Genomic DNA, 25,848 nt, shown 5'->3' on the forward strand with positions numbered 1-25,848 from the left:
TTTACATTACGTTTCATAACAGTAGCAACATTACAGTTATGAGGTAGCAACGAAAATAATTTTATGGTTGAGTCACAACGTGAGGAACTGTATTTAAAGGGCCAGAAGGTTGAGAACCACTGCCTTAAAGGCAAAAACAGGAGAAACAATGGAGCAATTCTAAGCAATGGAGCACTCTGCAGCTTCTATAGAAAGAAACTGGCTCAGAGCAGAGGGCAGATGCAGGCAGGCTATCATTACACATTAGTGAAAGTGGGTGTGTAACAGAGAACTAAAGAAAAATGCATGGGGGGAAAGTATAGGCTATAAGAACAGTGGTTTTCCACCCTGGGTGCAAATGAGAATCACACAGGGAGTTTTAAAAAAACACCAATTCTTAGGACATACTCCCAGGGTCTGAGTCAACAGGTCTTGAGTGGAGCAAGGGCTTCAGTAGTTTGAAAGCTCTCAGGTGATACTATGTGCAGCCAAAGTTGAGCACTATCACATAAGTGAACTTGAGTCAACTAACTGTGGGTCATGCCTTAGGGGCCATCCTTGAAAAATACAGAAGATGAAGTGAAAGGAAGTTTCATTTATATAAAATTCAAATACAAATAATATATTAAATAGACGTACAAATTTCTATACTTAACGTAGAACAGCTCCAAGTCAAATGGGGGTTCTCCAGGGTGAACCTGTAACCAAGAGCAAGCAGTTAATCAGCCCAGATATCTGCAGATTGCCTTTGTATGCCAAAAGAAAACGCAAATCAACATCTCTGCCTGGTTTTAATACAGATTTCTTGAGGACATATTCATTTTTCCAGTTTCTGACAGCTACTGAGCAGGGTTAATAAGGCTGAATACACAGTTAGCTATAAGGTAAAAAAGAAAACAATGATCCTCCCAGTGTCCTTCCAAGGTCCAGGCTGGGACAGTGTTGGTTCAGCTGATAACCGCAAACTGGCCCAGGGCTCTGAGACCCGCGAGGAGCAGAGCCTGGTGCAGAAGTAAGAACATGTGTTATATCTCTGGAGTCCCCTCCCCCATGACCGTCACCCCAAACACCAGTGGTGTTCACTCTCAAAGTAAGGAATGTTACTTTCATAAATACTTGAAGTGTTTATGCTCTCACTGGCACTTTCACTCAGGAACTTTCTCTAGAGAATACTTACAATGGCCCTGGGATATCTAAAGGAAAAACCCCAATGTTTCCATCTTGCCATCTCTTCATCTTGGTTCTCTGATGACTTTCAATGGCCTACAGAAACTAAGGGATAAAGATCTTTTGCTAGGATCACAATGGTGGAAAAAATCAGTTTGGGCCATTCTCAAATATTTAAGAATTTTATGTCTTACAATAAGTGTTGACTAGCTTATCTCATACTCCAGCTAGGAATGACCATCCCAGATTCTCTAGCCAAACATCTCTATTTTTAAAAAATACATTTTTATTGATTTCAGAGAGGAAGGGAGGGGGGAGAGATATAGAAACATCAATGATGAGAGAGAATCATTGATCGGCTGCCTCCTACATGCCCCAAACTGGGGATCGAGCCTGAAATCCAGACTATGCCCTGGCTGGGAATCGAACCGTGACCTCCTGGTTCATAGGTCGATGTTCAACCACAGAGCAACACCAGCTGGGCTAGCCAAACATCTCTTCACAGAGAATATAATCTGTGCTAGTGATACAAAAGCCAAAATAGTAAGTCACCGACCTCCTGGACAGTCTTAGATGCCAGGATCTTCTCAATGATGTTTGCATCATCTTCTGGAGGCTCCTGGAGACGGGGGTTAAAAGGAAAGAGAATCACTAGCAGCACAGAATCCAAGAAATAATTCTGTTAAGAAATAATACAATAGGTACTACTAAATCCAAAAGTTCACCTTTGAATACTGATGCCTCCCTTCTATAAGACCACAGAGTGATCAAAAGATAGAAAATCTTTTAACCTTTGGGCACAATCCTATTTCCCGCCTCCACAAACAAACACATGCTGAAAAGTTATTCTGCTTTTCAGACTCTTAATTTCAGATCTGCCTTTACGCATCACTAAAACAGTCCAAGGACTTCCTTCCTCTGCCAAAACTGCCTACATGTTGCCACATGTAACTTTCAGAAAAGTGTAGAAGTTACCGTCTGGGAGCTTTAGAATCAGAAGGTCCCAATTCTCTCTCTCTCTTTTTTTTAATCCTCACCCGAGGATATTTTCTCGTTGATTTTTAGAGAGTGGAAGAGATAGAAACACCGATATGAGAGAGACACATCAATTGGTTGCCTCCAGCATGCCCACCAGGGCCAGGAAGACTTCAACTGAGGTACATGCCCTTGACGGAATCGAACCTGGAACCCTTCAGTCCGCAGGCTGATGCTCTATCCACTGAGCCAAACTGGCTAGGGCAGAAGGTCTCAATCCTAATACCTACCAGCCATTGTCTTTGGGCAAGTCAATGAACACCTCATGGTTTCCAAATCTATTAATAAAGGAGTTAAAAATGAATATCTCACTGGATCACTGGGAGGATAAAATGGCACGTGAAAACATTTTTGGAGAGTAAGCCCTATGTAGATGGAAGGTGTAATTACTCACTTCTAAATTGTACCATCTTTCCCCTCAGTATCTGGAAATGGCTGTTTCATTGATCATCCTTTGACTACAAATCCCAACTGACACAAATTAATTTCTTCCTTTACTACTCTAGATACACATCAACATTTCTATGCTACTAATTTCCATGAAATTTCTTTTATAGAGTATGCGATCTTTAAAAATCGGCATTAAAAATGACAAACTTGCCCTGGCTGGTGCTCGGTGGTTAGAGCATTCTCCTGCAGACCAAAGGGTCTCAGGCTCAATTCCTGGTCAAGGGCAAGAACCTCAGTTGCAGGTTCCCCAGTCCAGGGAGGGGCGTGTGAGGGAGGCAATCAATTGATCTCTCTCTCTCTCTCTCTCCCATATTTCTCCCCCCCCCACTACCTCCCTCCCTCCCACTCTCTAGAAAGCAATGTAAAAGATATCTTCAGGCGAGGATTAAAAACAACATAAACAAAAAAAACCTGAAAAACTTTAAAAAAGGATGCACTGAATCAGAACACTCTTGCATTTAACATTCTTTCTAGGACTTTAAGTAGTTTTATTTCAGTGGTTTCCTATACACTATAAGACTGTCCCAGACCTAGTATTTATCATGGTATGAGATTTAGAACTGTGTATAAAAAGAATGTTCATCACAACAACCGTAACTCTCAAAATAACTACTAGGTATACCAGTTAATAATGCAGATTTTTTTCAATAGATAGAGTTACACATATGTTGATATATATGCGATTTGATATCTATGCTATTTTGTTGTATTGACAGCAAGCTTCAAAACTTCATATGTCAAATTTGCTGAAGGTGTTAACATCATAGATATTTTTACGCTTAAAAATGTCGAATTCCGTGCTAAAAAAAGAGCATTTGTGGGAAGTTTTAATTCATTATTTTGAAGAAAAAGTTATCTTATACTTCGGGAAGCTTATGGTGAATATGCTCCATCTCAAGATACTTGTGAATGCTGGTTTAAATGCTTTAAAGTGATGATTTCGATGTGAAAGACAAAGAACATCCAGGTCAACTGCAAAAGTTTGAAGACCAACAATTACAAGCATTATTGGATGAAGATGTGTGTCAAACTCAAAAAACAACTTGCAGAAAGATTAAATGTTGCTCAGCAAACAATTTCTGATCGTTTACAAGCAATGGGAAAGATTTTAAAGGAAGGAAAATGGGTGACACATCAACTGAACGAAAAGACAAATGGAAAACTAAAAAGTCATCAGTAAAATGTTGCTTCAACAGCACCAAAGTCTTTTTTGCATCGAATTGTGACTGGCGATGAAAAGTTAATTTATTTTGAGAATCCCAAATGCACAAAATCATGGGTTGATCCAGGTCAACCATCAACATCGACTGCAAGGCCAAATCGCTTTGGAAAGAAGACAATGCTCTGCGTTTGGTGGGATCAGGAAGGTGGGTGTATTATGAGCTACTAAAACCAGGTGAAACCATTAATACTGATTGCTACCAACAACAAATAATCAATTTGAACCACGCTTTGATCGTAAAACAATCAGAATGGGCCAGAAGACATGGCAAAGTAATTTTGCTTCATGATAACGCACCATCACACACTTCAAAACCAGTTAAAGACATGTTAAAAGATCTTGCCTGGGCCCTAACCGGTTTGGCTCAGTGGATAGAGCATCGGCCTGCGGAGTGAATGGTCCCAGGTTTGATTCCGGTCAAAGGCATGTACCCTGGTTGCGGGCACATCCCCAGTAGGGAGTGGGCAGGAGGCAGCTGAATCGATGTTTCTCTCTCATCGATGTTTCTAACTTTCTATCCCTCTCCCTTCCTCTCTGTAAAAAAATCAATAAAATATATATTATATATATAAAAAAAGATCTTGCCTGGGAAGTATTAACTCACCCTCCGTATTCACCAGACCTTGCTCCTTCAGATTACTACTTGTTCTGATGGATGGCACACAGACTTTCTGAGCAGCACTTCAAAACGTACAAAGAATTGGAAAATAGGGTCTCTGAATGGTTTGCCTCAAAACAAGAAAAGTTCTATTGGGAAGGTATCCTCAAATTACCTGAAAGATGGGGAAATGTGTAGCTAGCGATGGACATTACTTTGAATAAAGCATTTTCGATGTTTCTCTTGAAATTACCGTGTTTTCTTTAATTACAAAATCTGCATTACTAACTGATACACCTAGTATTTGGGTGCCTGATCAGAACTTTCCAAAAGGACGGTATATTCTGTGTATCACTGTCTAGCCATTCTAGGGTTCGGTTGTCACAAAGCCATACCACTACAGAAAACCTGTATTTTCTCAGATCTTAAAATCAAGCTTTTCCCAGAAAAGTGATAGTTTACAAAAAATTAGGAGGGCAGATGGTAGGAAAAAAATGTGGAAATCAGCAGGCGCGGACAGATGCTCCCAAAGGTTACAAATATTACGTCCCCCCAGACACATGGCATTGTGCTAGGTGCCATGCAGAAGTTAATCCAAAATGACAAGTCTTTTTCCCACAGCTCAACAAGAAGGCAAGTGAACTATGCCTACCATACAACAGGAAGAAGCTTTTGTTTTTCTGTTTAAGTATTTGTTCTGTTTGATTCTTAAGCACAAGTTAGGAAAGGAGGAGGCAGTTTATTGCTTACTGCTTGTCTTCTCCCATTCTATATAAACCTTTTGAGGGCAGAGATCCTTATTTGTTTTATTCATTGATGTTGCTCGATACCTCAAAAATGCCAGGCAACAGTGGGTGACCAACAAATATTTGTTGAATTGGAAGAGAGTCCCAACAAATATTTGTTGAACTGTTGAAGAGAAAGAGAGAAAGAGACTTTATAGTGTCAGTCTTTAAAATTTTAGCCATTCTAATGGATGTGTAGTATTGTCTCATGCTTTAAAAGGAAATAAAGCATCAAACTCACAAGGACCACAGACTGCAGACTGTTAATTATTCTTAATCTACATCATGTAATTAAAAAGTCTCCCCCTTCTCCATATCCTTGGACCTATCCTATACTATCAGCATGGCTAACAGAAAAGGGCCAAAGCAAGGTGTTCTCTCTCTTTCCTTCCTTCCTTCCTTCCTTCCTTCCTTCCTTCCTTCCTTCCTTCCTTCCTTCCTTCCTTCCTTCCTTCCTTCCTTCCTTCCTTCCTTCCTTCCTTCCTTCCTTTCTTTTTAACATTTGTTATTGATTTTTCAGAGAGAGAGGAAGAGAGAAAAATCAATGGAGAATGAACATCAATTGTCTGTCTCCTACACAAACTCTTCTAAGCCAGGAACCAGGTATGTGCCCTGACTGGGAATTGAATCCACAACCTTTCAGTGCACGGGATGTCGCCCAACCAACTGAGCCACACCAGCCAGAGCTAGATGTATTTTCTTGAGCAGTAAAGATCACTACCCCGACCCTGCAGCCAACAAACAGTGCTCTATGGCAAGCCGGCAGGTGCTAGGTTAAGAGAAACTAGATTAATGAACCAACTTCTTTCCTAACTTCCTACTTCCTTCCTAATTTCCTTCCATATTATTTACTGAGTGTCTCTTAAGTTTATGCACTGGTCTTACAGAAATAAATGAGCTATAGTCTTCATCATCAAGAAATGACCAGACATGCTAACACAATGCTTTAAAAGTTACTGGGTATGGCATCATACATATAGTATGCAGGGATCTCAAGTGTTCAGTTGATGGATTTTTACATATACACATACACACTTGTGTTAAGTACCATCCAGAGCAAGTTATATAACATTTCCAACATTCTGGAAAACCCTTGTGCTCTCATGGGAAGTAACTACTATTCAGACTTCTACCACTATTAATTAGTTTTTTTATTAAACTTTATATAAATTGAATCGTTATAGTACATGGTTTATTCTTCTGTATTACTGTGTAGTATTTTGTTTTATAAATACACCAACATTTATTTATCTATTTACTGTTGAGGAATATTTGGGTTGCTTCCAATGTTCGTGTATGTCTTTCCACTCAGATATCTTGGATACATACATAGGAGTGGAATTACTAAACTATTATATGTTGGGTTTTAACAGATACTGTCAACATTTTTTCCAAAGTGATCTCAACATTTTTTACAGCCACAAGCAAGGTATGGATGGTTCACCTGACTTGATATTGTCAGTCTTTAAAATTTTAGCCAGCTAGTGGATGTGTAATATTATTGTCTCTTTAATTCACATTTCCCTGATAACTGTGGCTGCTGAAAACCTTTTCATATGCTTATTGGCCATGTGGATATCCTCTTTGTGAAGCTCCTATTCAAGTCACTTGCCTATTTTTAAAATTGTCCTCTGTTTTGATTTGCAAGAGCTCTTTATGTATTTCTGATTAGTAAAGAAATCTTGTTGGCTCTTTCTTCAAAATATGTTCAGAATCCAACCGTTTCTCACCATTTCCACTGCTTATACCCTGATCTAAACCACCTTTTTTTCTCACCCAGATTATTCCCAAGAGCCTCCTCACTAGTTGCCCTGCTACTCTGTTCTCAAACATTCACAAGGGTCCTTTTTATTATGACACCTTTTGCTTAAACTGCTTAAAATATTTCTCTAACTCAGAATAAGCCATGGCTGGTGTGGCTCAGTTGGTTGAGCATCGTCCCATGCACAGAAAGATTGCTGGTTGATTCCCAGTCAGGGCACATATCTGGGTTGTGGGCTTGATCTGGTAGAGGGCGTGCAGGAGGCAGCCGATTGATGTTTTGCTCTCACATTGATATTTCTCTCTCCCTCTCCTTTCCTCTCTCTCTAAAAATCAATAAAAAAAGAAAAAATAATAACAATAAAGTCAAAGATCTTCCAAAAGTCTACAAAACTCTATAGTATCTGTACCCAGTCTCCCATCTCATCTTGTTACCTTTAAGGTCTCCTTGCCTGTTCCTCATATATACAGGGACTTTGCATAGGCTATTCCCTCTGCCTGACATGCTCTTCACCCCTACATAACTCCCTTGCTTCTGTACTTCCTTCAATTCTTTGCTCAAATGTTACCTTTATAGTCCAACACTGACCACCTTGTTTAAAACTGTAATCCCCATTCTTGAAATCCTTATCACTCTCTTATTCTAATTTTTTTCCCCATAGCACTTACCACCACTGACTACACAATTTTCTTATTTTTAGGTTTACTAGCAGCCATTCCCTAGAAAATGTTACCCTTTGGAAGTTTTGAACTTATCTGTTTGGCTTCACATCACACATGGGTTCAAAATCTGGCAAATATCTGGAGGGAGAGATTGGTGGTGTGTTGGTTGCAGGCTTCTTCTTCATTTGCTGTAGGCTCCCTTCATGAGGGCAGAAATTTTTGTCTCTTTTGTTTCTTGATGTTATCTTGAACACTACTTGGCATATAGTAGGTGCTCAATAAATATTTTTGAATAAATAATGCCAAGAGATTTTTGCTATACAACTTGGTAACAGTATAAAGCAAGTGCTATGGGACCATAGAAGCTAGAGCATGTGGGAAAATGAGCAGAGGCTTTGGAAATATAGTGACGCCTGAGTTAGACCTCTGCTAGCCAGCATTAAAGTGTCATAACTGCCAACTACCTTTCCAACCTACTGCCAAGTCTGCATAATACAGACTAGAATAACCAGCAAGCACTCATACATACTGAGAGGAACAATTGCCTCTTCCTCACTACCAGATTCAAATATTCTCTTATTCTTACCTACCATGGAAAACAGGAAAAGATGGTTTCTGAGGGTAGAATTTTGATTGCTATTCAGAGTTTTTAACTAGGACCAAATCCAAGGAAACAGTAACACATGGATGAAGAAAGCACAGGACTTTATTCTGACTACTAAAAGGATGGAGGACTTAAAATATTCTTAATTATAGAAAATTTTCAAGTAAAAAATTAAGAAATTTGAAATAAATTTTCAATTTATTTTTTTGGCAGGGGTTAAAAAAATCAATGGTCATCATCAAAATACTGAAAACAGGTTCTTACTCTATCCTAATAAAAGGAAAGGAGAGTAGCATTTTCAAAATACGCATAAAAATAGGAAGGAAATTGGGAAATCAAGATTTTTTTTTCCTAAACAGAGATTGTGCATAAAAGCAAGATCATGTGTGTATAAACACTTAGTGTATACAGATACACACAGATATAAACTAAATCTGCTTGCCAAGCACACTTCCATAACAACCATCTGTTCTCAACTGCTTGGAATTTTCTCAAATCATCCTTCAAAGAAGACCATTTTAATTCATTCACATTCAGGTCAGAGACTCACATAATTAAACAGTTTTTCTTAGAAAAAATTTCAAACGTTTTCAAACCAATTTGCTCCCAACTTCAACCAAGCACCTGATTTACTTCTATTTAACTAACCATAAGGAGAGACTATAACAAGAAGCACATCACCTTTTCAAATCATCAAGTATTTCCCAAGTGTCAAGGAAATACAAAAGTAGCATCAAACAAGATGCCCAGTTTCAGGGGTTTATACTCATTCAGGGAAAGCAAAATTAAACAGATTTTTCTTAGATGTCCCAGGAAAAAGCTAATTAGTGTGATAGTAACCATAAGCTAACCAGAATGCAGAAGGCAAGAACAGCTTGGAATTCACAGAATAGATGGTGTTAGTTGGGCCCAAAAGAATGGTGGTTCATAAGAGGTCAAAAAACAGGAAGGAAAGCCAAAATGAACCCAAAGGATGAAAGAAGAAGTCTATGGGGAGTAGGATGCATATTTGGAACACTCAGTAACCAGTCTCAGTAGAGCAAAAGCATTATACACAATGAGGAATGGAAATAAATGAGGGTAAACAGGTGCAGCCACATTTTTTTAAAAATCAGGCAGGAGTTTCAACCTTTTAAAGGAGTTAAGAAGTAACCAGCTTAGATTTTTGAGCAGGACACTGAGAAACACCAAACTTTCTCTGGTATTGTGGGAAAATTAGTTTGGTAATGGATTAGGAGGACAGAGACTGCAGCAGGATGCTATACAAATGCATACTGCAATAACCTGAACACTGGCCTCAGCACAATGGGTAGCAGCAGAAACCAAGAGGAAATAAGTACAGGAGATGATGTGAAGAAAGATTCAGGGTGGGAAATGGTGGTTGTAGCCAATGAAGAAATAGGAAGAATCGAGATCATCCACCCAGGCCAAGTGGATCGGAGCCAAAGCACTGAATCATGGAAGCTGGTACAAAACTAGAGCAGTGCCAAATGCCAAAGAGCACCAAGTCATTTTTGCCAAGGGGTCTGTTTGCAGGCTAGAGTGTCTGCTTGGAGCAAGAAGTAAATGAATACCAATGGGAAAAATATGCCAGTATAAAGAAATGGAGAAAACAAGAGGCTGAGAGAACAAAGAAAAATATCTCATTCTTGTTTTTCTAACCTAGGAGTTAAAAATCATACCTGTTTACATAATGGGTTTTAAGCATATTTATTCATTATTCATATATTAAATAAATATGTAAGTACAACTCAGTACAAGTCTTTACGTTGGTACTACCTATGTTAGATGAACATTATGCTAAAATAAAGTGACACTTGTTTTGCAAGTTTATAATCTGACTGAGGGAACAATGGGGAGTAATATTCAGAACAGTGTGACAGAGGCACTGACAAATCTGAAGAGTCACAGGCTCTGGACAAGTGGGATATGGATTCCAACTGACTCCTGACTTTGGTAATAATAAATAAACAGTTGTAAGACCACAAAACAGAGGCTGGAAAGTGCCATAAGTGAATTTTTGCCTGAATAGTTCCTGGGAATTCATGTAAATTTTACTTTATTGAAATTCATGCCTGAGAGATACAGAGAAGAAGAAAAAAAAGATACAAGCCCTATCCTTAAATAGTTCATGGTTTAGAACAGTGATTTTCAACTGGTCTGCTGCAAGAAATTTTGAAACATGCAATACCTGACTATTTAGTCAGGGACACTGACCTCTTTTTATTTAGATTGTCAAATTTAAAAAATGACAACAGTTAACACAACAACAGTCGTCCATTGTAAATGAACCAAATTACACCTATTTTTTTTTTTGTTCAGGCAAAATACAGTGTATTTTTTGGTGGGCTGCAGAATTTTAGTAATTATGAGTGCTATTAGAAAAAAAGTTGAAAACTGCTGGTTTAGAAGGAAAGCAAAAACTGGCAGGTGTTTAAAGGACAATGAAAAAGTTAATCATAGGAGAATGCTGTGGGAGCATAGGAGAGAGGAACTTATCCCCAGCTCAGGGGGAGCAGGGAGCTTGCTGGGGGAGGCAATAACTGAGCTCAACCTGCCAGGCACAGGAAAAGGCCAAAGCAGAGCGGCTGTCTGCAAAGACACAGTGGTGAGGCACAGGGGAGCGCCATGAGTTAAACCTCATTCAAATTAAAGTCCTTTTGTTCCAAAAGGCAAAATCATACAAACCACACAAATTGTAGGAGGCAAAACCTGAGACAATCTTGTAAAAATCTATACCCTGTAAATGTACAACTGTGAGAGTTCCCTCTGTTCCAAGTACTAACATCCATGTGACAAAGAATAGGAAAACAAGGAGTTCGTGTCAGGGTGGAAACTTATTTCCAGCCCCTGAATCCCAGCTCCTAGTAAGGGGACTGTCCTCTGGACTCTAAAGCAGGCTGTGCTAATCTGCCAGTCTTGAACTAGAATGAATGATGTGTAAAGATGTTTTTAGCAACTCACCACTAGGTAACCAATACTGAGGTTGCAATCTGGGGCTGGGACAGGGGCCAGCAGCCACAGAATTGGGCTGAGCGTGCTGATAAGAGATAGCACAGAATTGCCAACAGGTGCCAGCGGGGCCTTTTTTATGCCTTTTCCACACCCTTCTCTGCCCCAAGCTAAAGCCAGCAAGCAAGCAAGCAGACACCATCCAAAGGGCCTCGGGAGAAAGATGAAAGAGAGCCTCATCTTCTTCAACTGATTTTCTGTGCCACTGGATGCTTTGAGGATTGCCTGGAATCCAAGATGAGATCCAAGGCTTTTAAGCTTTGCATTAGCCCGGGAAATCTTTGTTCACACCTCACCAGGAAGCCCAATAGATGAAAGTGAAGCTGTTTTGGTCCTGCAGCAGCCAGGGCTTTACGGAGCACTGATTTTGAAACCCACTCAACCCCCCTTGCAAGCTATCTGGTCTGCCCTGGGTGCTGGGCCAGGCCTATGGTCTGGTTGCTTTTCTGAACATCAGCACCAAAACCTCTTATCAGGCCTCTTTCTTGCTTAAATTTAGTAACAATTGTTGAGGCATAATTAATGCAAATTCAGATTCAATCTTGTATTTCACCATATAGTTCCCTCTCTTTGCTGTATCCTTAAGAGGATAAAAAGAGCTTTAAGATACATACAATTTCCTGAATTGTTTCTGTCAGATAAGCTAATTCTGCCCTTCAGGTACCAGGAGAGAAGTCATAACAATAACTGAAATATAGTTAATAACTTAGGCTAAATGGTTAGGAGGAGAAAATAAAATATCTTGATTTTTTTAAAATATATTTTTATTGATTTCAGAAAGGAAGGGAGAGGGAGAGAGAGAAACATCAATGATAAGAGAGAATCATTGATTGGCCTGTCTTCTGCATGCCCCACACTGGGGATCGAGCCCACAACTCCGGGCATGTGCCCCAACCAGGAATCGACGAGCCATGACCTCCTCAACCACTGAGTCATGCCGGCTGGGGCTCCCTTATAGTTTTTTAAAAACCAAACCAACCATAAACTCTCCAAGGAAGAAAAACCCATTATAAAGCAATATAATCCTATCAATGCACGGCAGTCTGTGAGGGCTACTCTTAACTATTTGCTTGAAAAGTACTACAATGACAATACATCAATTATTATTCCTATTAAGTCTTATATTCCACATGAAACCAACTCTTAGTGCTGGTCAATGATCAACACCTACTATATAATTCTATGACCTGGGTCTTTCTGTGCCTCTTTCTTGATTAAAAAAGGAACAATGACCCCGTTTCTAGCTACCTTCCATGCCAAGAGAGTGAAAGGACATGTGAAGTTATGTAAAATTGCTTCAAATTGGAGGCCAGGTGGTTTCAATAGATAAAGGATTATCGGCTTCAGTGAGCCACACTGGCGCCCAGGAGAAAGGACAGGTATTTGTGCTGCTGCTGCACATGCAGAGCGTGAATTCTGCCAAGTCAGCAACAGTGACTCCGAACCAACAGATAGCCAGAATGTGCTGCTGGCAATGATGCCCCTCCTACATGCTCAGCCTGCTTCTCCTTTTGCTTCTAGTTTCTTCACTATAAGCTCCTTGGCACAGACCTCCTCCTCTTCAACATTTACCACTCTTCCTTTCTAACATCTGGGCATCAGGTCCTAATGCTATCTTCTTCCTCCTTGATGTTGCTGCCAGTGGAAAGTCCTAAAATGCAAATATGGCCATCCTGCTTCTCTGCTTGAGCCCATCGATGACTCCTATCCCTCTCTGATCTACAGTATAAAGGCCAAATACCTTAGCTGACATCCAAGGATCTACATTATGTGACTTGTTCTACCCACCACTCAGATCTCATCTCCCAGCGCTCTGCAAATTAGACCACAGCACTCAGCCACACTTGTCTATCATACCACAGCCTGTGGTACCATCCAGGCTCTGGGGCTGTAGTTCATGTTGGACATTACCCCTCCTAAAGCCCTGACTGCCCTCCCATTCCTGTCCATGCCTCCTTCTGTGCAGTTACAGTATCTAGCACATACTTCTAGGACTGCGCTTATCACGGTAGTAGGTCAGCCATACGCTCCTTCTCCTAGTTAAGGCTCCTGGGAGGCAGGGACCAACCCTTCATGCTCATCCTTGAATTCCAGGACCTGGCCTTGTGGTGGACTCTCAGAACACAAGTTCCAACTGTAATGACTAGTTCACATGATTTTATTCACCGAACAACTATTTATCACATATCTGACTTTTCCATTCTAGTGAGAGAGACAACAAAATGAAATCATAAATCCAAATTACAAGTGTAGTAAGTGCTATGAAGGAAACACACAGGAGTGAAATACAGAATCACTAGGCTGAGGGACAGAAACCTACTTTAAAAGACGGTGAACCAGTCATGTAAAATGTAAAGCACATGGTAAAGAGCATTCCAGGAAGAAGGGACAACACATACAAAGGCCAGTAGGTGGGAAAGAACTGCTAGTTGAGGCATTAAAAGACAGCAAGTCTTTTGGCTGCAGTGTCATGAGAGGGATAAGGAAAAGTCATTTATCTGAAAAATGCATTTGGTGAAACAGTGTAATGGTAGAGGATCCTGCTTGGCACAGTGAGGGTCTGAATTTTATAAGCAGTAGTTAAAATGATCTAACTTGTGTTAGCAAATAGCCACAGAACAACTCCATCAGGTAGACCAACATCCCATGCAAAGGCCGTACCTCTGCCTGCCAAGCCAGGGTAGAAGCTGAGAGGGCAGATGCTCGGCCAGCTCCAAGAACAGCGATTGTTTCCCCATCGTCATCCACCACTTTGAAATCCAGGTCCTCGTTGTATTTTCTGCGCTTCACTTGCCGGCCAGAGCGTCGTTTCTGCAAGGAAAACACATCAGAGAGCTCTGTGAGTCAGAGGCAAAAACTTGTAAAAGAATACTCTCAACTATACTCACTAACATGCAAAGGAGACCTTTCTTACATTACAAAAGGAGTCTTCCTTAAACACAACTCTTTTAAGAACTAAATTGGCTCAAAATGGGACCTAGTTGAGGGAGGGGATCCAAACTGCGGGGAACTGAGAAGGTGTAGTCTTGGAATCCAGTGAGGCATGTTTCATTCATCAATGGCAGTGACTTTTCACCTCCTTCTAGAATTGGGTTCTATTCCAGTAAAACAGGGATGGGAGGTAAACTCCATCATCTTTGAGGTCCCTTCTACCCTAGCTGGAAGCTCTGATTTTATGACAATGATATATAATAGTTGATTTTGGCTTTGCTTAAATTCATCAACTTACATAATTCCTAAATTAAATAATACCAATTTTATTAGAATCTTAAAATACTCCTTGAAATACAGGGAGACATGAGACATCTTAAGTGTGACAAAACAAGACTCATGAGTCACCATCTGAGGACTCGTCTATAATTAAGCAGCTTGTGACCTTTCAGAGACAACATTCTGCAACAAAGTGGCCCAGTGGCTTTCCTCCAACATAAAAACACATGGTTCATCTCTGTATACACATCATCCAGGCAGCAGAAACACGCTGGGAACCATTCACCAGCTAGCTCACTCTCAAGTATGTAAACCTTAAAAAACAAAACAAAAGCAAAACCTCGCCTCCCTTATTTCCTACAAGATATCTCCTGAGCCTCTCTTAGCCTTCCCCCCATTTCTTCACTGTGTCACCTCTGATGCTTAACTTTACATGAGGGGTTCTACATAGAAAGCTGCCCTTAGTCCCACATACAGATCACCATCCTAGAAACACTTAACCCCCTGCCAACTCCCATCAACCCAATGTGCTTTCTTCTCTGCCAATCAGATATCTAGCAGCCACAAGCCCAAATTTATAGGCAGTGAGGGGGGGTTGGCTCTGACACCCCAGACACTACTACTTATTACCACGATGACATCAGGAGCTGACACCTTCCTACAATGAAGATCACCTAGAAACCTATGAGGGTCCAGATGGCACTGAAATTAAAGCAAGTCGGTCTTACTTTCAATGGTCCCCTGCAGCAGCACAGTTCAGATGAACTGCTATGGGCATCAGAGGAGATAGCACTTCAAACGGGAGACTCCTGTTGCTTCACTCAGGGAGCGCATGCTGACCAAGGTCATATCTTACTAAGGTCATGTCCCACCATGGGCATGGGCACACTTGGCATATTGTCAGAAACTGCATGTAGGTGGGCAACTCCTTGTTTTCATGTTTGGCCAAACTTTCCTTCCTATTTTGGCATAATAAATACATCCTGACTTTTCCAGCATCTAGGACTATGAAAATGTCCTTGTGCAGACTGGCCCAGCCTGTAGTCCTAAATGCATACTTACATTGCAAAACAGGGCCCTGTGCCTTACCTAGCTTAGCTCTCAACTTCATTTTCCACATTCAGTCTCTCTGCAGCCAAATATGCTCCTTTCCAAGAAGGAAGCAAACACCACTAAAAAACTGGGAGATTATTTCATATTAATAATATTATACTAAAGGTCAGGATGCTAGGGAAAAGGTCTGTGGTCTTTTGGTGCTTACCCACCAAAACAATGAAAGCCCAGCCTAGGCCTGTGCACAAGGGGTGTAGGCTTGAGAGGGAGAGGAGTGAGAGGATCGCGTCAGCAAGATCCCATCTAGCAGCCGTAACCGTCACCAGGGCTCCGGGTCACAGCTGTACCTGGCTGTCTGTAGACTCAGTGGATTCCTCAGGACTCCGCAGGGATGGGTTCGGCAGGCCCTGATCCAGCTCTAAACTCTCCACTGTGGTTTCACTTTTCCTTTTTCCTTTCTTCTTTTTCTCCACTGGGGTTGGTCCTTGCTCCTTGCTACAAGGAGAAATTCAGAATTAAACCTATTGGGCAGTTTTTGAAACTAAGATTTCTCATATGATCAAAGTTATGATATCACATCCTGGAATCCTTGGACCAGGGTAGGCTTTAGTTGAAAATCTAAAAGAATTTCTTCCCAAAAATATACAAAAACATGGGAAGAAATAGCTTTCCATGCAGAATTCACTTTTTTACACCCCTATTGTGACTCCTATGGCTATGATTAATGTGATAAGAAATAAAATACAGTGGAACCTTGTTTCTCAAATGTCTTCCATCTCAAACAATTCGCTTCTCAACCTGACAACCCTTTCATGCTGATACCTGTATGATCAGTCACGCATCTCTCAGGTGACAAACAAAGGAGAGAATCCACAAATATGAGTCAGTTTACCACTGCTAAAATCTCAGGATATTGTGCTGTGAATATTTTCATTTTTTTTGTTTGTTTTGTTGCTACTTATAATTATTGCTATATTTTATTTTTTACTGTACATTTCCTTTCTTTTTTGTTAAATTATCATTTACATTTCATGTCCTTTTTGTTTTTAAAGTGTTTATAGATTAAACAGTACAATAGACATGTACTCTATATATAAGAAAGGTTAAACAGGGAATCATTTAGAGGTCTGGAATGTATTCATTCAATTTACATTATTTCTAATGGGAAAAAATGATTCGGTTTTTGAACAGCCTTCCGGAACGAATTGAGTTCGAGAAATGAGGTCCCACTTTAATATGAACATTGCCAAAAACCTCACTTCCAGTTTATATAAATGTCTTCTCTAGGAAATGCACTTGCTTTGCAGGTATTGAGAAACATCAAATTTCAATCTCCCTTTAAGTTACATGGGAAGAGACATCTCCCTAATCTGTCATCATCCTCTATTGAGAATAATCTATGTATAAGACTCAAAGTGAGTACTAAAAACTCAAAAATGAAAAATGAAGACAACACTGTCCCTGCCTTGAGGAGATTACAATTATGAAAATTCCAAAGACCATGCAGAGCCACAGTCCAAAGTCCACCCATTCTGCAACCCTGCTAAGATGGCAACATCTCCTCTAAAAAGCCTTCCTGACCCTCGTACCGCATAGAATCTCTTTCCTACACTCCCAAAGCATTTCAACTGTTCTTTCCTTAAGGTACTCAAACTCTGATCTGTCACCAAAGTTAGTCATTAACTCTGACATGGGCTCAGTACCATACAGTGCCTGGATCCTCTGCAGTTGCTCGATAAACATTTGCTGAATGGACGACTTTTCCTAGAGGACAATATGTATTTGGTTAAGTTGTATATTCGCCTTATGCCTTATACATAATAAGTATTAAATAAATATTTATTGAATATATAAACAAATGGAGTTTATCAATGGATGGATTAGATTACTTATCATTGGGGAGATTTGGGAAAATGTATTTGAGTGGGGATATACATAGAATTTTGACAGAAGATAGGAATCATCATTATCATAGCTAATACTTATATAACAATACATGCAGGCACAATCACCATCATCCTCATCATCCTCATCACAACTAATACTTATAAATGATACATGCAGACACAGTTCTCTAAGTCCTTTACGTGAATTACCTCCTTTACTTTTCACAACAACCTTATAAGGCAGATACTAGTCTTATTAGTCTCATTTTATCAGTAGGCACAATGAGGTTCAGTTAGATTTCCAGGGTAACATGACTAGTGAACGGCAGAGAAAAGATTTGAACCCAGACATGCTTTTAACCATCATGACATTTTGGGAAATGGAAGAGTTTTAAGAGCACATTTAGTAAAAGACAGTCTGTGTGGCTGGGTGACAGGGAAGTGAACAGAAGTACTAAGTGACAGAGCTGAAAAGAAACCAGGGGTATACCAGCCTAGAGAGTTTAGATTTCAACTTCATTCTGTGTGAAAGGGCCATGATGGTATGCTCACAGAAGACGCAATGAAGACCTAGGCTAGATATAATCAATAAAAACTCAAAGGTGGAAATAATTTTAAAGATTCAGCTTAAGTAGAACCAGTAAGTCTTGGCAAATGACAGAATGGGAAATGTGGATATTTTCCATCAAGTGAGTTACTGGACGGTGTCGGGGGAAAGGAGAACCGAGGGCCTTGTTTGGAGAAGGGAAAGCCAGCATGATGAACTGTGACAGGACTAGCAGCCGGTGATGACTGGTCAGCACAAACAGCCCACCCCCAATTCCCCAGGTTGAAGACTGGCGGGTCTACCTATCAGGAAAGTTATGAAAATTATTCTGGTCCAACTGAAGGCAATGAAACTCAAGGGGTCCTGCCATTTTAGAGGATAACACCTTTGAATAAGAGGTTTGCCCTCTCAAGCAGGGGGCGGGAAGCAAAACTTCTTCCACTTATCAGTTCAGGACAGGAGACTCAGATGAAACAGTTTTAAAAGATGCTAAATTTTCACAGGAATATGTATCTCATGTTATGTGGCTTCTCACTAAGAAAACTGTATAGCAATTTATATTCTACAAAGCACTTTTTGTGTTCTGAGCCTCACTGAACTGTTAAAACTGCGATTCCATGAGGGAGCAGAGCAGATGAGTCATCTACTGCAGATGAAGAAACAGGTTTGAAAGCAGCACAGGCCCCAAAGTCAGCAGCAAAGCAGAGCCCAGCACTTAGCTATAAAAAAGAGGAATCTCTTACCGTTTGGGGCAGCATGGATGGACCTGGAAAGTATTATGTTAAGTGAAATCTGGGAAAGACAAATATCACATGATCTCACTTATTTGTGGAATCTAATGAATAAAATGAATTGACCAACAAAATAAGACCGGAAGACATACATCATGGTGCGGTTGGGCAGGCGAGAAGAGATAAACCAAAGAACTTATGTACTTATATGCATAGCCCATGGACATGGGCAACAGGGCAGTGAAGACCTAGAAGGGTGGGTAGAGGCTGGGAGGAGGAGGGTAAAGGGGGAGAAAATGGGAGGTATCTGTAATACTATCAACAATAAAAAAATATATTTAAAATTAAAACAAAAAAAAACCCTTGATTTTATAATAAAACATATACCCACTTTAAAGAAAGCATCTACCATGTCTTTACGACATGCAAGAAACTTCAAATATATAAAACTACTAGAGGCTAAAATTGGTAGTTAGAAACTGGGTGTTAGATCTGAGTATGAGGAGAAAAGTCTGGGTATGTGTCACAACACTGTATTACAATGATTTTTTTTATTACTTTGCTCCCATGGATTCCGGAAATGAAAATTTTTATTTACCAAACAAATTGCATTATTTGAAAAAAGATTAATCTTCCCATTTTTAAATTAAATCTTATAACATGTCCATCAAAGTCTTAGCAGATAAGAATCAGTTACTGCCATAGTGAGTTGCCACAATTCCCAAGTTCAGAATGACTGAAAACAGCTCATGATGGCAATCACTGCCCCACAGACATGCATAGGTCTGGGGAGTCCAGCCCGAGAGCCACTGCTCCACCCGAGGAACAACTCTTCAGAGAAGCGTCCAGTCCAGGCCTTGCCATAGGCTCTGATCTTCTTCCCAGGAGTACAACACTGAAAACAGGGATGCTGCCCCCCCAAGGAGCTCATTTGCAAAATTAATTCAACTTTTACTTAATGCCCATATTAGTTCAGCCTATATCCAGAGAACTGAATTGGGCACAGATTTTTTGAACACTGGTTAGAAGAAAAAAATGCAAAAAACCCCTAATTGTTTTGGTGCAGATATAGTCAGCTGTAGACAAAATGAGAAACAAATCATCCTGTCCTCAGTCCCTTTAAAACAAATCCCACTTTCCAGTCAGAATCGCTTCTCACTGATACCTCCCTAACTCCAAATATGCTCATGCCTCTAGTTCCTTAGTTATCCACATGAAGACCAGTTACAGGCATCCTGATTTGAAAGTTAATGAATTTAAATCTTATATATCTCCCCACTTCTTCCTCTACTCAATATTTTTGCTGATTTTAATCAAGGCAACCATGTTTTAAATTTTCCTTAATTTTTCTTGTTAAACTTGCTTTTTCATAACCCATTTTTGTTTTGCAAAGCTTCATCTTGATCTGAGGATTCTAACTTAAAATCTTACAAGTTCTTTTCTTTGACTTGTTTCTCCTGAAGACAGCTGTTCTGCTCATTTCTCTTTTCCTCTTCTTTGCTGCTTGCTTTCCTCACAGTCTCATGATCTTTGGTGAACTGTTCCTATTTAAAATGAATGAGGTTGACAACGCAGGTGTCTGGTGAGGCTATCTGCTGCCTAATAAGTTACTTTCTCCAACAAGCCTTGGACTGGGAGGCCAGGCCTGGGAACATGCATACAGGTGCTGCCCCTCCCCCTCCCTTTTAGAGTATGGGCAGGGAAAGGCAGAGAAGCTAGTGCCCCTAGACTCCCTTCTTGTGGATGTCAGTCTCCACTTGGAGCCCTAGAACCTCCCCCAGAGTAAACTGCTCAATATCCCTAGAGCAGTGGTTCCCAACCTTTTATTGGACATGCTCCACCTAAGCATCTCTAAAATCTGATGCCCCCCTCCCCGTGACATACGATTCTTATTATTCAAAAAGTGAACTCCTAGGCAGTGGAGGAAGCCTAAAAGGTCATTAACTTGCTCTAAACAAGCTTCCAAAGAACATGGCATCCATGAAAGAGAAAAATAAAAGAACGAAAGGACAGCTGAAGTACTAAGGAAGAAATACACTAAGAAATTGTTTAAAAAAATTCACTGTTAATAACTCATTCTCGAATTGCCCCCCTGTAGGGTGTGTGCCCCACGTTGGGAACCACGGCTCTAGAGCAATTGCCTGACTTCAGCCTAAAGCTGACAAACCACACTGCCACTCTGCAGATAGTCCCTGCAAGGTCTACTATGAGGAAGCACTTCTACCTCTGCCACAAGCATAGCTCCTGCACGTGCTCTGAGCTGGGACTCCCTCCACAGCATTTATCCATCAGATACCACTGGCCTTCCTCATCCAGAAATTCCTAACATTGCTCATCTTTGAAGAATGTATTCCCTCTGTTCTTCCAGTCATTTCATTAAGACTTAATGAATGGAAAATAAAAGTATGCTCAGTCTACCATCATAAAATTGAATATACCCCCCAAAGAACATTTATTTAAATGCATTCTGGTCTTTTGCTTCATTTTTTCTCATGTACTGATTCCTTTAGTACCTGGCTCAATATTCACCTCTTCCAAAGGACTCCCTGGAACAGAAATGAAATACTCTTAATTTTCTAAATTCTTTCAGCTATCCTATACACAGTTATACTAGGTTCTTTTGTTTGCTTGTATTTTTTTATTTTATTTGAATGCTTGCAAGGTTGTTTCTCTAACTCCTGAAAGCTCCTCAAAGATAGGGCCTGTAGATGATACTTCTATGACACTTTCCTTCCTCAACTATCCCATTCCCAACAAAAGGACTTGTAAACAAAGCAAAGCACACAGGACACACTAAATATATACCAGAAAAATAAATCAAGCATTAGTATTTTAGTAACTGCTTCCTTATCGATCAGGTCAAAGTCCACCATACATGAGACCATAATTTAGAAAGCTCTGGGATTACAGGGGAAGCACTCCGGGTATTCTTAGAAAACTAGGAATGGAGACTTAGTCCAAAGCATCAGAGATGGTCTCTGCCCTTATCATTTATATTCTTCCCCTACTTAACATAAAGCCCAGTGGGTTCAAAGCACAAGGTGTCTATTCATTGTCTTCTTTCTTCTAATAAATTATGAGAATGTAAAAACAGAAAGAATCTGGTCAACTGACTGCTCTGGAGCCTAAGAATCCTATATAATAAGCGGCTAATATGCAAATTGTCCCCTCAACCAGGAGTTCGACCAGGAGTTCAATCAGGAGTTCCACCAGGGGGTGGGGCTGCCTATAGCCCCCCCCCACCAGCCCCACCCTTGATCACCCCCCCACCCCGATCGGGGGCAGGGCCAGCCAGCCAACTGCCTGTGGCCCCTTCCCCTGGCTAGACCCAATCCGTGCATGAATTCGTGCACCAGGCCTCTAGTTCCTCAATAAAGATATGCACTCTACAAAGGAGATGACCTTCAAACAGGGAGGCAGAGCTGAGCTGACTGAATTTTACTCATCCTGAACCACAGTTATCAGCTGATTCACAGCTCAAATGGTTATATGATCAGAAACTCTGGGGCTTAACTTTCTAGAAGCAACCATCAAAGAAGGAAATCAGAAAAGGTAAAACCTTTCTTCCAAGATGTTACCAAACTTATTGGATGGGAGAAAAATCTGCTCTGAGTTGACAAAACAACAACAAAGAGGGTAAGAAGCTGAGGCACAGAAACTGGTGCTTGTGTTGGAAAAAACTCAGTTTTCCACCTTCCTGTGCAGAGAAAACCCAGTTCTTACAATGTTCCTCTCCTGTGAGTCTCTTTACTACTCACACAAAACACTTCACTTCTGACACTTCTGGTCACCAAGCATTTCTCCTCCTACAAAAACAATTCTCGGACACCAGCATTTAACTCAATTCTGACACCATCTACCCAGAGATAGCAGCAGATACCATAGGGTAAGGGATCAGTGCCACAGACAGGCTGCCCCCCACCCCACTTTCAACGCCAGTCACCATCCCAGATTGTCACCCATGTTTCTAACCAACCAGCTATAAATTAGAGGTTCCAATGACCCACTCCCTGGGTTCAATTAATTTTCAAGAGCGGCTCACAGAACCCAGGGAAGCACGTTTATCGGTTTGATAAAGGATATGATGAAGGACAAAGATGTACAGTCAGAGGGAGAGATACATTGGAGAAGCTCTGGGAGGGTCCTGAGCACATGAGCTTCTTCCTTGTGGAGCTGGGGTGCATCACCCTCCCAGCACATGAATGTGTTCACCAACCTGGAAGCTCTCCAAATCCCCTGCACTTGACATTTTATGGAGACTTCCTCACATAGGCATGAGGCATGAGGCATGATCAATTTTAACTATTTCTAGCCCTTCTCCCCTCTCCAAAGGATAAGGGGTACGGCTGAAAATTCCAAGCTTCTAATCATGGGTTGGTCTTTAGTGACCAGCCCCCCAGTAACCATTCAGGAACCCACCCAGAGTTGCCTCATTAGAACATTTCACTTCTTTAATTATAAAATGAAAACACCACTCACTGTTATTGAACAATGGAAGTTATTATATGCTATGTTATATGAATCTTATTTTCAGGGAGAAGAGCTCTATCCATTAGTTCCAAGAAAACAATCAAATTTTATATATATAGATATATATATAGATATATACATTCTATATATATAAAAGCCTAAGCGACTGTGAAGACCGAATGACTAGAACAACCAGTGGACCAGTTGCTATTATACACATTGACCACCAGGGGGCAGACGCTCAATGCAGGAGCTGCCCTCTGGTGGTCAGTGCACTCCCACAGACAATCTCCCATGGCCAGCCAACGTTTTGTGGCCAGCCAACCTCCTGCGGCCGGCCAACCTCCCACAGCCCCTCTGCCCCCCCACTGGCTGGCCAACCTCCCACAGCACCTCCCCACCCCCGGCCTGGCCAACCTCCCTCGGGGGTCTGGGCGAGACACCCTGATTGGTCCCAATTTCCGGCCAGGTCGAGGGACCCCACCCATGCACGAATTCGTGCCCTAGGCCTCTAGTGTGTGTGTGTGTGTGTGTGTGTGTGTGTGTGTATAAAATGTATGTTAATAATATATAAAATCATATCTATATATATAAAAAGCTAATATGCAAAGTGTCCCCACGAGAGTTTGACCGGGAGTTCTACCACTCGCTATGGTGGTCAGCATGGAACAAAGGGAGGCCCCGGCCAACATCCGGCAGCTGGCAGTGGGGGAAGGGAGGCCCCGGCCGGCAGCCAAAAGGAAGGCCCTGGCCGGCAATCAGAAGGCTCCGATCGGCCCTGATCGCCGGCCAGGCCTAGGGACCCTACCCGTGCATGAATTTCGTGCACCGGGCCTCTAGTATTATATAAATACATATTTCATACATAAATTAAATTTACATTATATACATAAATTAAATATATTTATATAAATTTTATGCCTCCTATGTAGCCAATAACCTGACAAACCTCTCTGGTGATGGACCCCCAGAACCATAAAAAAAAACAAAAAGCATGGTGGTCCTGATCTCAGGCACTTAACTTCTGTTGAGGAGACAAGTCACGCATACATGAAAACAAAAGTGTATGTATGCCCTAGCCCAGTGGTCGGCAAACTGCAGCTCGGCAAACCGCAGCTCGCGAGTCACATGTGGCTCTTTAGCCCCTGGAGTGTGGCTCTTCCACAAAATACCGGCTCTTCCATAAAATACCTACTTCTGCACATGGGCTACGAAGTTTCAATCACACTGTTCGTGCATGCCTGCATGTGGTATTTTGTGGAAGAGTCACAGTCAAGGGGCCAAAGAGCCACATGTGGCTCACGAGCCATGATTTGCCGACCACAGCCCTAGCCGGTTTGGCTCAGTAGATAGAGTGCCGGCCTGTGGACCAAAGGGGTCCTGGGTTCAATCCTGGTCAAGGGCACATACCTTGGTTGCAGGCTCCTCCCAGGCCCAAGCCCTGGTCAGGGCGTGTGCAGGAGGCAACCAATCAATGTGTTTCTCTCACATCGATATTTCTCTTTCCCTCTCTCTTCCACTCTCCCTAAAAATCAACAGAAAACTATCCTTTGATGAGGATTAACAAAAAAACAACAGTGTATGACGGAGAGGTAGCCTACTGCAGAGGGAAGTGTACAAAACTGGCGATCAGGACGTCTTGTTTACAAGTTACTGCTCCGTGGGTCTCCATTTCCCTGGCTGCAGTACAACAGGGTTGGACTAGGTCTCCTTTAGTCTTCCCAGGTGTAAACATCTCTGACTGACAATGCAAAGTAAGGCTTCAACTGCCATGGAAATTGAGATGGGATGGGTGAGCACACTGGTTTGGGGAAGCTCTGTGGAGGAACTGGGACTTGCACTGAGACCTGAAGAATGGAGAGGACTTGGAACACTGGGAGGACAAAGGGCATAATGTTGGGACAAAGAGCAAGAGCAATCTGAAGGAGAAATGAGTCAAGTACCTTTAAGGGGTAGTGAGTTCAACCTGGCAAGGTCTGTTGTCAGAGGCAGGAAGGCAGGAAGGCAGGGAGAGGTCAGACCCCAAAGGATTTATATAACAGAAAAAGGAGTCTGGATTTTGTCCTGGAGGCAGCAGGAACAATCAGAAGTTTCTAAGCAGGTATAAAATGTTAGAGGAAATCCCATTTCCCTGTCCCAGGGTTTTCATGAGGAAAATCATGTTTTACTACCAAGGAGGGAACAATATTGAAAACACATTTTCAGCCTTTCTTCAAACTCTTCTCACTTCTCTGACCGGGGACCTACCAGACTAGTGAGACTCGGAAAAGGAATGGAGCACATGTGGCCCAGCGCCCTCTCTGCTCAGGGACAAGCCTGCAGTTCTGGTGGATAAACTCAATGGAGGGAGTAACTTACAAGAAGCCTGACTCTGGCCACAAGCCAATGGAAATTTGTCAATCCAGTTTATCAGTAATAAAGCTGATAAGTGCATCTCCATCTCTGTTGACTATTTCTCAGCTGGTGTGAAGGAAGAGAGGGGAAGAGGGGGTTTGATTTATACCACCAATTATAAACATAAATAAGAAAGCAGCAGTGCTTCAGAAAGATTAGCCAGGTGGCAGCTAGCAAGATGGACTGAAGGAGGAAAAGACTGGAAGCCCCTAAATCACTTCTGGAGCAACTGCAATAATCCAAGCGATTCAGTGAACCATTTGTAACCATCAAGTATTACC

The 25,848-nt window shown here is 41.3% G+C and overlaps 1 protein-coding gene across 4 annotated transcripts in view; it reads right to left on the reverse strand.

The window, feature by feature from the left end:
- CHD6 (chromodomain helicase DNA binding protein 6) overlaps positions 1–25,848 on the reverse strand; it is a 170,202-nt gene that overhangs the window by 92,968 nt on the left and 51,386 nt on the right. For all 4 annotated transcript variants that reach the window (XM_023750885.1, XM_006085187.3, XM_023750887.1 and 1 more), the window contains 4 exons: positions 15,887–16,034; positions 13,938–14,087; positions 1,703–1,765; positions 619–677 (listed from right to left, as the gene is read on the reverse strand). In XM_023750885.1, the coding sequence (XP_023606653.1) occupies positions 619–677; positions 1,703–1,765; positions 13,938–14,087; positions 15,887–16,034 (420 nt within the window). The remainder of the gene's footprint in view (positions 1–618; positions 678–1,702; positions 1,766–13,937; positions 14,088–15,886; positions 16,035–25,848) is intronic.

Source organism: Myotis lucifugus, unplaced genomic scaffold, assembly GCF_000147115.1.
Source record: "Myotis lucifugus unplaced genomic scaffold, Myoluc2.0 scaffold_16, whole genome shotgun sequence".
Lineage (NCBI taxonomy): Eukaryota > Metazoa > Chordata > Mammalia > Chiroptera > Vespertilionidae > Myotis > Myotis lucifugus.